General features: G+C 37.0%; 1 protein-coding gene across 1 annotated transcript in view; it reads left to right on the top strand.

The window, feature by feature from the left end:
• Positions 1-15,800, top strand: part of LOC111150629 (cysteine and tyrosine rich 1) — a 93,786-nt gene extending 77,986 nt beyond the window's left edge. Inside the window, exons 3-4 of the mRNA XM_022508121.1 lie at positions 6,643-6,800; positions 15,078-15,800. Coding sequence (XP_022363829.1) covers positions 6,643-6,800; positions 15,078-15,262 — 343 coding nt within the window. The 3' untranslated portion in view covers positions 15,263-15,800. The remainder of the gene's footprint in view (positions 1-6,642; positions 6,801-15,077) is intronic.
• Positions 15,801-16,326: the final 526 nt, after the last annotated feature.

Genomic DNA, 16,326 nt, shown 5'->3' with positions numbered 1-16,326 from the left:
TTAGATTTGGGGCGCCTGGGTGGCTCAGTGGGTTAAGCCGCTGCTTTCGGCTCAGGTCATGATCTCAGGGTCCTGGGATCGAGTCCCGCATCGGGCTCTCTGCTCAGCGGGGAGCCTGCTTCCCCCTCTCTCTCTGCCTGCCTCTCTGCCTACTTGTGATCTCTCTCTCTGTGTCAAATAAATTAATAAATAAAATCTTAAAAAAAAAAGTTAGATTTCTTTCTTTTCTCAAGAAAAATGCCCTTTTGGGTTTAATTTAATAATAAAGAGGTACCTATAAGAAATACTTCCACTATATTACAGATGACCAACAGATACATGAAAACATGCTCAACATCACTAATCAGCCACTAACCAGCCACTCCGAGATATAACCTTACACCTGTCAGAACTGCCAGTATCAAAAGGACAAGAAATAGGGGTGCCTGGATGACTCAGTTGGAGGAGCATGTAACTCTTGATCTTGAGGTTGTGAGTTTGAGCCCCATGTTGGGTGCAGAGATTACTTAAATAAAGAAATATTAAAAAAAAAAAAAAAAACAAAGAGAGGAGAAAGAAAGAAAGAAAGAAAGAGAAAGAAAAAGAAAGAAAGAAATAAGATACTAAGGTGGCTCAATGGATTGAGTGGCTGCCTCTAGCTCAGGTCATGACCCCGGGGTCCTAGGATTGAGCCTCACATGGCAGGGCTCCCTGCTCAGCGGGGAGTCTGCTTCTCCCTCTTCCCTTCCCTCTGCCCCAACCCTGCTTGTGCTCTCTCTCTCTCAAAGAAATAAATAATATCTTAAAAAAAAAAAAAGACAAGAAATAAAAGAGTTGGTGAGAATGTAGAGCCAAAGGAACAATTGTGCACTGTTAGTACAGCCATTATGGAAAATAGTATGAAGGTTCCTTAAAATATGTATTATTTTTTGCATTTATAGATATTATATATAATATGTACATTACATATTTATGTATATTATGTGTTTATATATCTATATACATATACATAAGGTGGAATATTACTCAGCCACAAAAAAGGATAGGATTTTTGTCATTTGCAATAACATGGATGGAACTAGAGGATATTATGCTAAGCAGAATAAGTCAATCAGAGAAAGGCAATTATCATATGATCTCCATGATACCTGGAATTTGAGAAACAAGACAGAGGATCATAGGGGAAGGGAGGGAAAAATGAAACAAGATGAAACCAGAGAGGGAGACAAACCATAAGAGACTCTTAATCTCAGGAAACAAACTGAGGGTTCCTGGAGGGGGGATTGTGGGAGGAGTGGGGTGACTGGGTGATGAACATTGGGGAGGGTATGTGGATAGTGAGTGCTGTGAATTGTGTAAGACTGATGAATCACAGACCTGTACCTCTAAAACAAATAATACATTATATGTTAATAGAAAAAATGATAAAAAATAATAATGACAACACCAAATGCTAGCAAGGATGGAGAGAAATTGGATGTCTCCTACTGTACTGGTGGAAATATAAAATAGTACAACCATTCTGAAAAATATTTCGGCAGTATTTTTCAAAAATTCAACATATACTTATCAAATAACCCAGCACTCCCACTTTTGGGCATTTATCCCAGAGAAATGAATACATACATTAACACAAAAACCTGTACACGATTATACATAGCAGGCTTAACTGCAAAAGCCAAAACTGGAAATAACCAAAATGTCCTGTAAATAGGTCATGGGTAAATGAACTATGCTATTTCCATATCAGGAAATATTAGTTAATAACAAAAAAGGAATGTATTAGCTCACAGAAAAGCTAGGATAGATTCCAAGGGCATTAAGCTGAGTAAAAAAAAGTGCACCTCAAGAGGTAACATACTATATGATTCCATTTCTATGACACTCTTGACATGAAAAAATTACAAAAATGGAGAACAGAGTAGTGATTTGAGCAGTTATTAATGGTGAGGGGAGGGCTGTTGGTGTGACCACAAAGGAGTAGCACAACAAATCTTTCTGATAATGGGTTAGTTTTGTACCTTGCTTGCCATAGTGATCCCATGATCTCTGCATGTGTTCAAACGACACACAACAACGCACACACTTCATACTAATGTCAACTTCCTGATTTTGGTGTTATACTCTAGTCTCCTAAGATGTAACCACTGGAGGTTACTGGGTGGAGGATACACAGGACCTGTCCCTATTCCTTTTATAACTGTCTGTGAGTCTGTAAATATTTCCAAATAAAAGCTTAAAAAGGAAAATATCTATACTCTGCTATCCATTCTTTCAAAGAAAGTACATTCCCTACATTTTTTCAAGATGTTTATGACAACAAATTTCTCAAGTTAATAGCTTCTCTCTTTCCAACAGTTGATGAAACTAAATTACTTCTATGCCAGAAGGTTACTGTTTGTTTATTGTTTATCTTAATTAATAATGGAGTAAATAATTCTATAAATGTTATACTTGCCATGTCTTTAATAACTAATTTACAGTTACTAATGGGTATCAAAAGATCAAGGACACCAAAATCATGATTTAATCAGAAACCTCATTTAACACATTAGTTGAAACCTCATTACTGACCTCACAAGCAGGCACTTTTGCTGGAGCTGCCAACAGGAAAACAAAATGTGACTAATTTTCTACTTTCCTCTATTTAAAAAATGAATTAATGAATATAAATATGTCCCAATTTAATATCTTAACAGCTTCCATAACACTTACTTTGGAAACTCTTTGCCTGAATAATTGGGCCATTGATTATTTCTGGAACATAAATTAAGCCCTCCAAATCAATCTTATTTGGACTTCAAAATTACAATAAAAAAGTTTCCAGATTATTTGGGGTTTATGTATTTCAAATTATCTTCTTTAATAAATCTGTCTTTTTTGAAAAGGTTTATTTCTTAAGCTGCTGGACTCAGCCATTCTTTAATCATTAATAGCAGCACATCCAAATATGTCTCACATTCTGCTTTCATAATTTACTAACATAGTTAAAATGTGTGTAAGAATATTTTTAAAGGGTCTGTTGGAATTCTTAGTAGTATCATTTTCTTAAGAGTGGGAAAAGCCATAAAAAGAAAATCTCTTGTGAAAAGTACAAATACAGGTTCACAATTCCTTATCTTGAAATCCTCAAAATTTTGAAATCCTCAAAAACAAACAGCTATGGAAACTGAAATGTTTTATGTAACTGACTTGGTGGCCAGACTTGACCCAAAGGAATCTTGGACTTTTTGCTAGTCTCTATGTAATCCATGGCTGTTAGTATTCTCACCTTTACTACAGGAATGTAAATGTATGTATGTGTGCTAAGGATGCTGGCCTTGGAAGTATCCCACAACATATGGTATATGTACTATATTCCCTTGCCAAAATCTTAACATTTATGACTTACGAGATAGACCTGGCCCCAAGGGTTTGGGATGAGCATTACAGACCTGTCTTAGAAAAGTCTAGGTTGGGGCGCCTGGGTGGCTCAGTCATTAAGCCTCTGCCTTCTGCTCAGGTCATGATCCCAGGGTCCTGGGATCAAGTCCTGCATTGGGCTTTCTGCTTGGCGGGGAGCCTGCTTCTCCCTTACCCATTACCCTTACTTGTGTTCCCTCTCTCTCTATCTCTCTGTCAAATGAATAAGATCTTTTTTTAAAAAAGAGAAGTATTGGATAGATATTTATAGAGCACAAAAGTAAGAAATTATTTATCTGACAAATCAGTACAGGAGTACAGATATTTCATGATATGAAATTTGAGCGGAGAATCAGATAAGTACCAAGGTGACCTTCATTTAATTAATAAGCAAATTAGGGGGGTGGGAGGCGTCCAGCAACTTGTGCAAAGAGCAGTTGGAACCTAGGCATTCTGGTTTTAGAAATCATGCTTTTAAGCCACAAAAATGTTGTTGCTGAAGACTTCTGAATGGCTCCACTGTCACAGCAGAGTGAGACTGAGTCTCTGATCTAAAAGTATCAGGATTTTATGGAAGCTCATACTCTTATAGGCAAAACCCTAGGCTCCAGCAGAGTGTCAGGCTGGCTCAAACTGGAGGATCCTTTAAGGGGAAAAATGAACAGCCCCAACAAAAATACTATGAGAACTCTCAGACTGTGGATTTCACCTGTGCAATGGCAGCGGGCCACCGTGAACTTCCAAGCAGCTCCTCTGTGCCTCTTTTTTAAAGAGCTGAAGAATCAGGATCACCAGACTTTTAAGGAAAATACCAAACATGAAACAGATCAAAATAAGAAGGAAACTAAACAGGACAGGAGGTAATACAGAAAGTAGAGAAAGTTTAAAATATATATATGTGTGTGTGTGTATATATATATATATGTGTATATATATATATACATATATATACGCATGTATATGTATATGTGTGTATATATGTATATGTATATATACATGTATATGTGTGTATACACACACACACATATATATGTATATATATACACATATATATACATATATATATACATATATTTATATATATATATATTTCATTACTACCTTCAGGGATTAGGAAGAGAAACCATATCAATGAAAGCAAAACAGGACTCAATAAAATAGGGAGGTGGGTACTTTAAAGGATAAGATAGAGCACCCAGAAACTAAACATATAATAGCTGAACGTGAGAAGTTCAACAAAATTTTGGAATGTGAAGTCAATGAAATTCCCCAGAAAGTAATTCAAGGAAACAGAAATCAGAAAAATTAGAGAAGTTATCCCAGAAGTGCTTTCAGAATAGGCTTCCAGAAAGAGAAACAGATAAAATGATGGAAAGGAAATTATCCATTTACGGCACAGTTTCAAGAACGGAAGAATGAGTGTCTAGACATGAAAAATCCTAAGGGCCTGGAAAAAGAATTTTTTTAAAAATCCAAGTGCATTATGCAATTTCATAGTACCAGTAGTAAAAAGAAAATGCTAAGAACTTCTGATAATTGTTCAAAAATTTTCTAAAACTTTGTGGGGCAGGGTAACAACAGACATATGGAAAGATGGGAACTCAGGGAAATTCCTTAAACAAAGTAAGTGTAACAGAAATGAGAGGTAACCATGGTACCTTGCTTGGCTCAGCAGTAAGCAATGACATGGTAATATAAATCCTGATGACATGGTAATATAAATCCTAAAAGGATAAAGTTTGTCTGCGGGATCTTAATTCCCAAATACTATGAAAGTAACCAATAGATAATATAAAATTTTGAAAAACTAAAAGAATGTAATTGTATTACTAAGAAATAGGAAGAAAGTTACTAGAACAGGGGTGCCTAGGTGGCTCAGTCGGTTAAGTGTCTGACTTAATCTCAGGTCAGGATCTCAGGGTCCTGAGATTGAGCCCCTCATCCAGCTCCAAGGTCAGCAGGGAGTCTGTTTGCCCCTTTCCCTCTGTCCTTCCCCCTTCCCCTGCTCGTGCTCCCAATCTCTCTCTCTCTCTCTCTAATAAACAAAACATTTAAAAACTTTTTTAAAAAGGGGGGAGTACTAAAACAATGTTTGAAAGAGTTGAAATGGTTACTTCTGGGGAGGGGTTACCCAAATTAGAAAGTGAAAATTTTCTTCATTGTCCCCTATCAATAAAAAAATCACATATACATTCAAAACTTTGAAATGTAAAAATGTAACTTTCTCCTTGCAATCATTCTATTAATACTGATATTTTGTTAATATCTGCCTTTTCATTTGTGGTGTTACTATTAAGTTAACCAGGAATCATGAACATTTCACCCTTTTAAATCACCATATAGGATTCATTCTCTGGTGTATTATTATTATTATTATTTTGTCATTTGGATATTAGGGTGTTTCTGATATCTTGCTATTAGCAACAATATATTGGCAAACATCCTTATTACATTATTTGTGCCCACATGTGCTGCATTTCCTCAGAAAGCATTGCTAGAAATGATACTGCTGACTGAAAATCTGCATCTTTTCACAAAGATTTCTCCATTACTTTCCAAAATGTGAACAAATGTAGACTCCTACAAATCATATTGTCTACACATAATAAGGTTAACTCTTTCATGGAGCATTTTTTCTTTCTATGATTTTGTTGTGAGAGATAAAACCTTCTGGAGAAAAACATAACATTAATAGAAGAGAGGTTTTTCTTGTATTATTACTGAATTTAATGAGAATACCGTTTGTCATAACTGTTTTCTGAATAGATTTTTTAAAGCATTTGGTTTATTTTTCTCTATTCTGTTAAGAAAAAAATATTCAGTTCTATTTTGTGAAGAGTTTTAATAAAGATAAATGTTAAATTTTATTTAACACTTTGACATTTATCAAGTTGTTTTCAGTAAACGTGTACTCACAGACAGTAAGTTCTTTGCAGTTTAAATAAGCAGCAGAATGTTTATTATTATTTTAGAGAGCATATCTAAGTAATTGTGTTTTGTATAAATATACATGGATTTCTAAAGCCAGAATATGAATGATAGGTTTACTGTACTGGAAGAAGATTCCCTGAAAGCTTATAACTTTTTCTTATCTATTAAAATACACAAGACTACTTACTTGACTGATTCAGGGAATTACCTTTTTTTTTTTTTAAATATCCAAGGAGATTTGCCAAAGAGCATTTGTCATCTAGTCATAGAGCTGTATTTGAAAGGCTTATGAACCTTTTCAATAAATGTACATCTGTTTTCCTTTTTTAGGGGCACAGCAATTGCTGGCATAGTGTTTGGAATTGTATTCATCATGGGGGTCATCGCTGGAATTGCCATATGTATCTGCATGTGTATGAAAAACAACCGTGGGACCCGGGTGGGCGTCATCAGGACCACTCACATCAATGCCATCTCCTCCTATCCTGGTAAACACAATCGCTCTCTCCTTCTGAAGGAAGAGTCAGATTCATTAGTTATGCTCTACTGCTTGGATAGAGGAAACATTGAAGACTTTCAATGCAATGATCTCCAAGAATGTAGGGCATTTCTAAATTAACGCAGACTGAAGCTCTAGATTTCAATGGAGATTACTTAGGTCCAACTAATAAAATCTAGCTCACATTTGAAGGTATTCATACTTGTATCTTCTTGCCTACAATTCCCAACCAGCCAGAGTTAAGAGAACTACACAGTTCATATCCACTGTGTCTACCTGCCAGAGTTCTGAGAAGTAATTATAGGGAAAGTACAAGTGACATTTCTTAACAAACTGCATCTGATTTAGTAGGTATGTATGTCTTAAGAAAAAGGATGGAATAAAATTTTTATGTGTCCTCTGTATGCAAAGAAAACAGTTTTAACATAATATGAAAATTCTCAACATAGAGCAAAGGTAATACAATAATAATTTGACAGGTATTTGGTGAGAATCTGCTAGAAGTTCTACATATAAATATACTGAATACATATGATTCCATAAACAAAATACTGCAATTTGCATTAGGTGATTGTTCAGTAGTGCTTTCTAAGTCAGTCTGTGTATGTGCCATTTGACATATAAAAGCCAGTCAAGTTTGAATCTAACATATTATTAGAAAGATAATTTCCTATTGACAGTCACACCCTTCCTTAGCCCCTATAGAGAAGAAGGTCCCTTCTACATGAAATCTGCCCCATGTATCAATTCCCTAATACCCTTCCCCTCTTAACTTTTTCCCTATCAACTTCAACTTGAAGGAGCAAATTTTAGATGAATGTGAGAATGATCATTTCTCCTGTTCCTCTTTTGTCAGTTCTTCCTCTTCTCCAAGCATCTCAAGGATCAGATACTTGTGTTTTTCCTAGACTGTACCTACACTTACATCCTTGGTTATATCATTTGGTCTCACAGTATTAAGTACTATTTATATGTTAATGCCTCCCAAAGTTACAAACCTTCATTCCAAACCTCCTTCCTGAATTTCAGATGCATTTGATCCCACTGCCTGCTGGACATCTCAGCTTGGATGTCTCATAGCTATCTCAAGTTGAACATATTCGATGCTATACTTCTGATCATCCCCCCAAACCTCCTCTACTCACAGCCTTTTTCCTCTCAACTGATGACATCTCTGGACTTCCAGTGGCTTAGACCAAAAATCTTTGAGTCATCCTTGACTCCTTGCCTCCATCAAACCTGCACACAAACTACTAGGAAAACTTCAAATTCCATCTCCAAGTATATACAGGGTCTGACTACTCACTGTTCCCACTGCTCTTTACTCGTGGGAACCACCCTCAGCTCTCACCTGCATTACTGTGATTATATCCTAACTGCTCTTCCAGCAGCCACCTTTGGCCCCCAGGGGTCTATTCTAAACCCAGTAGCCAGATTGAACTTTTTAAAGTAGATGCCAAATAATATCATTCTTCTAGTCAAAATCTTCCAATGGCTTTCCATTTTCTCCAGAGAAGAGTCCAGCCAGTGGTTCCTCATTTTATCCAGAGTAAAAAGCAAATTCCTGACCAGGGCCTGCAAAGCAATACATGAATTGGCTCGTCTTTTTATTTCTCTGACTCCATTTCCTTCTCTACTCCCTCTTGCCACTCTGCCTTCAGGCACATTCTTCTGTGAACACAAACACACTCCATGTGAACACAACATGGCACACTCCATCTTGGATCTTTGCTTAGAATATGGGCCCTCACTTAATTCAAATTTTTGATCAAAGACCACCTCCTGAATGAAGCCTACTCTGGTCTATTTAAAATTGTCTTATGTCCCTCCTTATTCTACTCTGTATTTTTTTTCCAGAGTGCTTTTAATCTTCTAAGATACCATATAGTTTGTCCAACTGTTACATTTATTGTTCAATTTCCATCCCCTCCTCCTAGATCCACAAGGCAGGGATCGTGATCTATTCTGTTCACCATCCAGTCCCAAGTAAAACATATTTACTTATGTAATTATTAATATATGGAATTGGAAAAATCATCATTTTAAAACCATCATGAAAAAAGCTTGGAACAAGAATCATTAGTGGTGTTAAAACTGGGAGGAGAAGTTGCAGTGGAGCAGGTCATTTGCATGGTCAGAAAGTGTCTAGTCCCAGATTTGTTGCTAGTTATTAGAAGAAAAATAGTAATTACACAATGAAGAAACCAGACAACATCTTGACCAGGTGGTAAAGATTAACAACACCAAAAACGGGGTAGATGGACATCTTGCACCTTTGGGTGTTAATTACTCTGAGGATGATACAACTTCATGTATGTAGGATTCTGGCTGAAAGTTCACAGCCTGAATCTAAGCATGAGAATAGATCTGGCAAAGCAAGGTTAAGGAACATTCTATAAAATAACCGAGTTGTAGTCTTTAAAATCTCTTGGGAATATTTCATTAAGAAATCAATATTCTAGGGGCACCTGAGTGGCTCAGTCAGTTGAGCATCCAACTCTTGGTTTTGGCTCTGGTTATGATCTCATGGATCATGGGACCAAGCCCCAAGTAGTGCTCCATGCTTAGCAGGGAGTCTGCTTGAAGATTCTCTCTGCCCCTGACCACACTCATGCACATGTGCACACTCTCTTTCTCTCTTAAGTGAATAAATAAATCTTAAAAAAAAAAAAGAAGTAAAACTTCTATTTGTATCATTGAATTCACAAATGAGGGCTGCCTTCTTAGTAAAGGTACTGAACATGTGAAGACTTTCAGGTACTCATCAAAGGATTTGGTGATATGAGGATATTCTCTTCTGATTGTGCCTATATTCTTACTGAAATTAGAAGCAAGTCTTCTCCTGAAAGTGGGCTGAGGGGATGCTTATAGGTAAGGAATCTCAGAAAATGCAGGGGGAGTGGTGAAATACCTATAGGAATGCATAATTTCCAAGCAATGCCAAGAGTATCAACACTTAAGAATATAGTCATTCATTGAAAATGATATCAGTCAGTATGATTGTGCATTTTTCTCTAGCCACATGAAGCTCCTAGATACAAGTCTGGGAGAGCCAAAATGTTGAATTTAATCAAGATTGGAGTTTTGTCAGGCAACAGGGAGAAAAAGAGATAAGAAGGTTGATGATAAATGCACAGAAACAATTTTAGTGGTGGACCATAAATCTAAGCTGAATAAAGAAAGACATGAAGACAGGAAAGAGGTGACATCAGTTTAAATTAACTTTTTAAATGTCATCAGTAAAATTGGAAATCTAGGTGAGATTCAAGATACGTTGGAATGTGTATTCTAGAAAGATAAAGAGTAGTGGTCAGATTTACATAGGTACAGCAAGAGGGAGAAAAAGATTTTTAACACAAAAAAATCCAGATGTTAAAAAAACGATTAATGAAAACAAGGGATACAAACACACTGTTTAACACTTCATGAAGTGGACAGTCTTTGTACGGAGAACTGTAAAGTAAGTGGAAGGCAGGGAGCTTTTATAGAATAAAGAATTAAAAAAAAAAACAACAACAACAAGAGAAAAATAGAAAATATCTGATTGGCTGGGGCCACGTAGTTAACCTTATTTGGGGTGAAGAGGAACAGGAAGTAAGTATAGAGCTTAGAGTTGGCTTGATGTTTGGGGTTTAGCTGACTGGATATGTGAAGCTTCCCATCAAGTGAAGCTTCACAAGGACATGAAAGTTATCGAAGTTTCAGTTTGCTGCTGTGGCACCTGGAGTAGGAGAAAGCTCCAGCTTAGGGCCAGAAATTCACCTCAACACATGAATGATGAAATCATCAAGAATGCTAATAGAAGTCCTGTTGCAGAGAAAGGTAACAGGACTGATGCTAAACCATCAATGAATGAGAATCTAGGGCAGAGCAGACCAGAGGTATTAACAAGGAGGAATAGAAAGTAGTATAATCTCGTGGTGTATGCTAAAATAGAGCTTAGGTTTTTAAGGAGAGAACCTAGACCATGGTTTGAAAAATGGCTATGAGAATCCAAGAAAACACCCAGTGCATCTTCTGGCACTAGAGGATGTAGGAAGTTGTGGGCTGGGGAGTGGGGAGAATATTTCTGATTTAATACTGCTGCAGAGGAAGCTGCACTCCAGGGAAAATCTGACTTTAATGAAAATAGAAATGTTCAGTGAATGTCCACTTCTGCTCCCTGACACAACTATCTCATACATTCTTCTCTCTTCTCAAAGTTCAAAAACCCCCTGACTTTTCTTACTCTCAGTGGATCTTATTTCTCTGGAAAACAGACACAATTAGATGAGGACTTCTCATATTCTGAGCTAGAGTCACATGTAAAGAGATAGCATACGAATGACAGACTTTGTGATCTCCTGAGCACAGTGAAAGGTGGTGGGGAAAGTTTAGAAAATTAATGAGATTTGATGTGTAAAGGCTCCCAGAATTAGAGGTCTACAATGAAAGATGTTCTAAGAGTTTGTCCTCTTGGTTACAGAGAAATGTGGAACATGACTAGACTTGTCTTGATGTCATCTGAGGGGAAGGGGTATGATAGCTTCTAATAATATCATCCTTTTGGGAATTGCATCTTAGGCCACTGTTGAGGAGAAATGGGCAGGATTGGGCTTTGTGGTGGGGTTGGAGGCAGTAGAGGTCTTCTTCGGAGCCCTGTGGGCTTCTGCTCTAAGAAGATTCAGAAAATTGTGAGTAGGTTGGTTTGGGGGATGGAGGAGGAGTAGGTTTGCTCCTAGCAATAATATTAGAAATAGTCTTTAAAAATGTCATAAGCTCCAGACACCTGGGTGGCTCAGTAGGCTAAGCATCTGCCTCCAGCTCAGGTCATGATCCCAGGAAACTGGGATCAAGTCAAAAGATCTGGGATCTTTTCAAAAATGTTATAAGCTAATGCTAAGGTGTATTAAAAGACAAATTGAGGCATACCAGAAATTTTAAGAGTTTATTTGAACAAAAATTGATTTGAATCAGACAACACCATACTGGAAGTGGTTAGGAGTACCCTGCCTTATACAGAGCAAATGTAGAAGCAAAGAAAGGAAATTATTTCACTGGCTATAGCTTAAAGCTTATTTGACAATTTGTGATTGGTTGTCCTTAGCGTTTTGATTTTGTAACTTTGAAGCACTTACAGGCTTACATTTTGGTTTGCTCACTATGACAACAGAGCCACCTCAGTCTAATCAGCTCCTTGTTTAATTAGTTTAACAGGTGGTAATCATATTGTAGTATATAAATATATCAAATCAACATATTATACACCTTAAACTTGCATGATGTTATATGTCAATTATATCTCAATACAAACATTTTTAAACATGTTGAAAAAAAGTCATGAGATTTGCCTGTCCTACTAGATATTAAAACCATTTAAAATCAATAATAATTGGGGCACTTGGGTGGCTCAGTGGGTTAAAGCCTCTGCCTTCGGCTCAGGTCATGGTCCCAGGGTTCTGGGATTAAGCCCCGCATCAGGCTCTCTGCTCAGCAGGGAGCCTGCTTCCCCTCTCCCTCTGCCTGCCTCTCTGCCTACTTGTGATCTCTGTCTGTCAAATAAATAAATAAAATCTTTTAAAAAAATAAAATAAAATCATTAATAATTAAAATGAGGTGTTAATCATATAAAAAGATATGCCTTGGTTATTGAAACAGAACTAGTACATTAAAACTTTAGGATTGGTAACAAAACAATATGACAAATGATTTTTAAGAAACCACATAGATAATTTCACCTAACCAAAATTTAAATCTTAAGAAAAATAAGCTTTGCCACAAAAATACACCAAATAAAATAACAGATATAAGGAAGCTTTAAATATATAAATTTAAGTGAAAAAAGCTCAGAAATAGTTTGGCTATGAATCAGATATCCAAAAGACAAGACAAATTTTTACATTTAACAATAGAGAAGAGATAAAAAAGGTTACTATCCCTATGTTTTGTAATATTGTAGAAAACTATAATAACATTAAGAATAAGAAAGAAGGATAGCACAGTCTACAGTTATACAAGACTTATTTCAAAATATCTTCCAGTAGCTGATGCTATAAAAGATGTGCCATGTTTATTTCATGATGAACCGTCCTCAAAATATTGCTCTTCTGCATTATATAATCACTTTATCAAAATTCAAAGGCTATATAAGTAGAAGGCTATATGACTCTAATCATATCTTAAATTTTCATGTTCAACATGCGGCTGTATAAACCATAGGGAATCTCACTGAAATGTCCTCTAGCAGTTTTGATGCAGACAGCAAAATATGAATGCTTTGTTACCAAAGCATAAATAGACACCATGGTTTCATGACAGAGAATGACGCAAAATCAATCTGTAGAATCATCCAGCATGTGCTCCTTAAGTGGGAGACAGGAAAAGGCTTCAATACAAAACAGCCTAGAACCACACGCTTATAAGAAACAGTTCAATAGGCATCCAGCTGTAGCTGCTTATTTTACATGGAGCCTGTATTTCTCGGCTTGGATGAAGTATATCTAAACCTCTTTGTCTTAGTCCTCCTGGATATCAAGAAGCAAAGGAGTGGGTGTAATGCAGACGGCATGTGTGTTTAGACTCCACAGGAGTCATTCCATTTTGTTATAGAAAACAAAGCTTTTGATAGCACAGCTTCAGGTGTTTAAAGCAGCCTTAGAGAAGCTGGATACAGCTGTGTCCTCTGTCATGAGCCCTTTGCCTGCAGAGCCCACTGAAGACTTTCAAAGCCTTTGCTCAGTAGAGCAGTCCCCAGAGGACATCCCACCCAGTTCTCTGTCTCCATTTTTCTCTTCGCTCAGGTGACCCAATTCTGTGTCCTCACATCCCTGAGTACAGGCTGATCGGTAAGTCGTTCAGATCATCAAGCTCCTGGTAAAGCAAGCCAAGTTAAAGGGATCCAGAAGAAACACTGTTAGTATTTGCATATAGGGTGAAGCCCTATGTTTGTGCATGCATATTGATCAGAACACTACCATATTCTTATTGGATGTTTGGGTTTTTTTTTTTTTTTTGAGATTTTATTTTAAAGTAATCTCTACACCCAGTGTGGCCCTGAGATCAAGTGTCACATGCCCCACCAGCTGAGCCAGCCAGACATCCCTGGAAGATATTTTAAAAATAAGTTTATTGAAATGTTGTTTGTTCTTATCTGCCATTCCATTAAAAAAGTTGGCTATAATATTTACATTATTATGACACTAGTCTTGTAATTTAGGCTACATTCATAGTAAGCAATTAAGATGTGCCAATTTCTAAGTAGAATCATGATCTTGATGATAATTCAAATCTTAGAGGGGTTGCTAAGATGTTGCAGGATGATTGGTTCTTGAAGACATGGAACACTCAAGGGGTACCTATCTTCCAACCCTTGACGTGGGATTGAGATCACTACAAAATAGACATCCTTACATAGTCATAATGAAGTGCCTTAAATGTGATTTAAAACACTCTGAAATATATTACAGTGAAAAAAAAAAAGAAAAATTTTCAAATAATGTTTAGAAAACTAAGTTCTTCATTCCCATTCACAAATGTGCTTGCCCACCCTTGTTTTTTTTTTTTTTTCTTATTCTTATAATGGCTCCATAACCTTCTAAGTTACAGGAGCCCAATAAAGAATGCCCAATACCTGGAGACCTTCTTTCACTCTCCACCTCTTTCTCTACCTACCTACTCATCAATGAAGCACTCAGTTGCTCTTATGGCCTCTTGTGATTTTTTCCTCCCAATGCCACGAGTCCCTTATAACCCTTCACACATGCTGTTACATCATCTCTCCTTTTCTTCAGCCCACTTCAATCCATACTGCGGAGAAAATCACCTTCTCAAAGCATATTCACTAGCGTATTCAAAAAAGCTCTGGTAACTGCACATCACACACTCCTTCTGTGACAATCAAAGCCCACCAGGATGATGATACCATAAGATTTCTCAACACTTTTTCCCATTTCCCGTTCCGTGTACTTTTTGCTTTCAACAAAAGTGTTCTCCTGCTTCTGTGCTTTTGTTCAATCTGGAATTAGTGCCTCGTCTTTTCTTTATCTGCTCGTTTGGCATCAGATTTCCAAGAAACTTTCCCTAAGCAACCAATTCTAAACATTTCGGCCAATGGTACCACTTTTTGTAGCCCTTGCCTTTTTATACATGTGTCCTCAACACAATAAAACTAAGATTTTTGCAGGCAAAAATTATATCCTTTCCCGGTGTATTCAGCCCAGTGGTTTAAACATAGTAGACACTCAAATATTCGCTAAATGCCTGATGTCCTTTACTTTTTCTTTTTCAGTGGCACCACCGCCCTACAGTTATGACCATGAGATGGAATACTGTGCCGACTTGCCACCTCCCTACTCCCCGACCCCACAGGCTTCAGCACAGCGTTCTCCACCCCCTCCTTACCCTGGAAATTCAAGGAAACCATCCTTCTCCCAGACCAGAATATGTGCCAATCAGAGATCTTGCCTGGAATAAAATGTCTCTATCAGAAACTGGAAAGGACTGCTCTACGGAATACCTTTTTGGGCCCAAAAATATGTCAAGTGGAATAACCGGGCTAAGAAATACTGAGTGTTTACCCCTCTCTGAGCTGACCAAGAGTATTGTTTGGTTCGATGGTATCACATTTGAAGAGATGTAATGATCAATGCAAGCACATTCAGAGAAGAGTAATGAGAAAGACAAAACATCGGAAAATCATATTGCTGAAGGAAACTGTAGTACTGATCCTGGAAAAGTGAAGAATGATGTAAGAGTGGAGAATAGGCTGGACTACATAAGGAAACAACTATATTCTGTGCAGCCTTAGAAATCAGAATCAGAATTATTCATTCTTTTGTTCATCAATAAATACTGTTCAAGTGCATGAGAGCCTACTCTGTGCCTTTCATTGTTTAAAGCACTGGATGGAAGCACAGGAATTTTGGTTTCTGGATAAGAACAAGGAACTTTGGTTTCAGGATGAGAAAGAGGAGTTAGAGCTTCCTTATTGACTAGATTGTTTTGTGAAGTTCCCCATTACCAAGACTTCGAACAGAATCTGTCTATCTGGTAGAGACTTACTCTAGAAAGAACAGGTAAATCAAATGGTAGTGGGGTCCACTGGGTGCCAAGCATTCTGCTCATGGTTTAGTTAAGTGTGAAGTAAATTTCTATGCCTCTGAGAATGAAAACAACTAGAGTAGTTTAATCTTATATTTAATTTGACAGTTAAAACAGAATTAAAGGGACTCCACAGCTGCTTGAAGCCAATAACTCTTTAGTGCTAGCTACTGCCACCTAAAAATCATCTGACTTTAATTAGTGGTTTATTATAACCAAGGTTATTCCAACTGTAGGGGGAAAAAACTGTATCAAGTTCCACAAGCAACAGATAGTTTATTTAAGACTGAAAGATTAGAAGCCAAATATTCCCATGGGATTTTACATCAGGGAGTAAAACTGTAGAACTTGACTGTGAAGATACATAACAGTTTATGAAAAGAAGAAGGGAAAATAAAATTTGCATCCTTGTTCTCTGGAATTCCATTCATGTGTAG

The sequence above is a fragment of the Enhydra lutris genome, unplaced genomic scaffold, assembly GCF_002288905.1.
Source record: "Enhydra lutris kenyoni isolate GAN:26980312 unplaced genomic scaffold, ASM228890v2 scaffoldscaffold2, whole genome shotgun sequence".
Lineage (NCBI taxonomy): Eukaryota > Metazoa > Chordata > Mammalia > Carnivora > Mustelidae > Enhydra > Enhydra lutris.
Note: the sequence above shows the minus strand (reverse complement) of the source record. Positions and strands in the feature narration are given on the sequence as shown.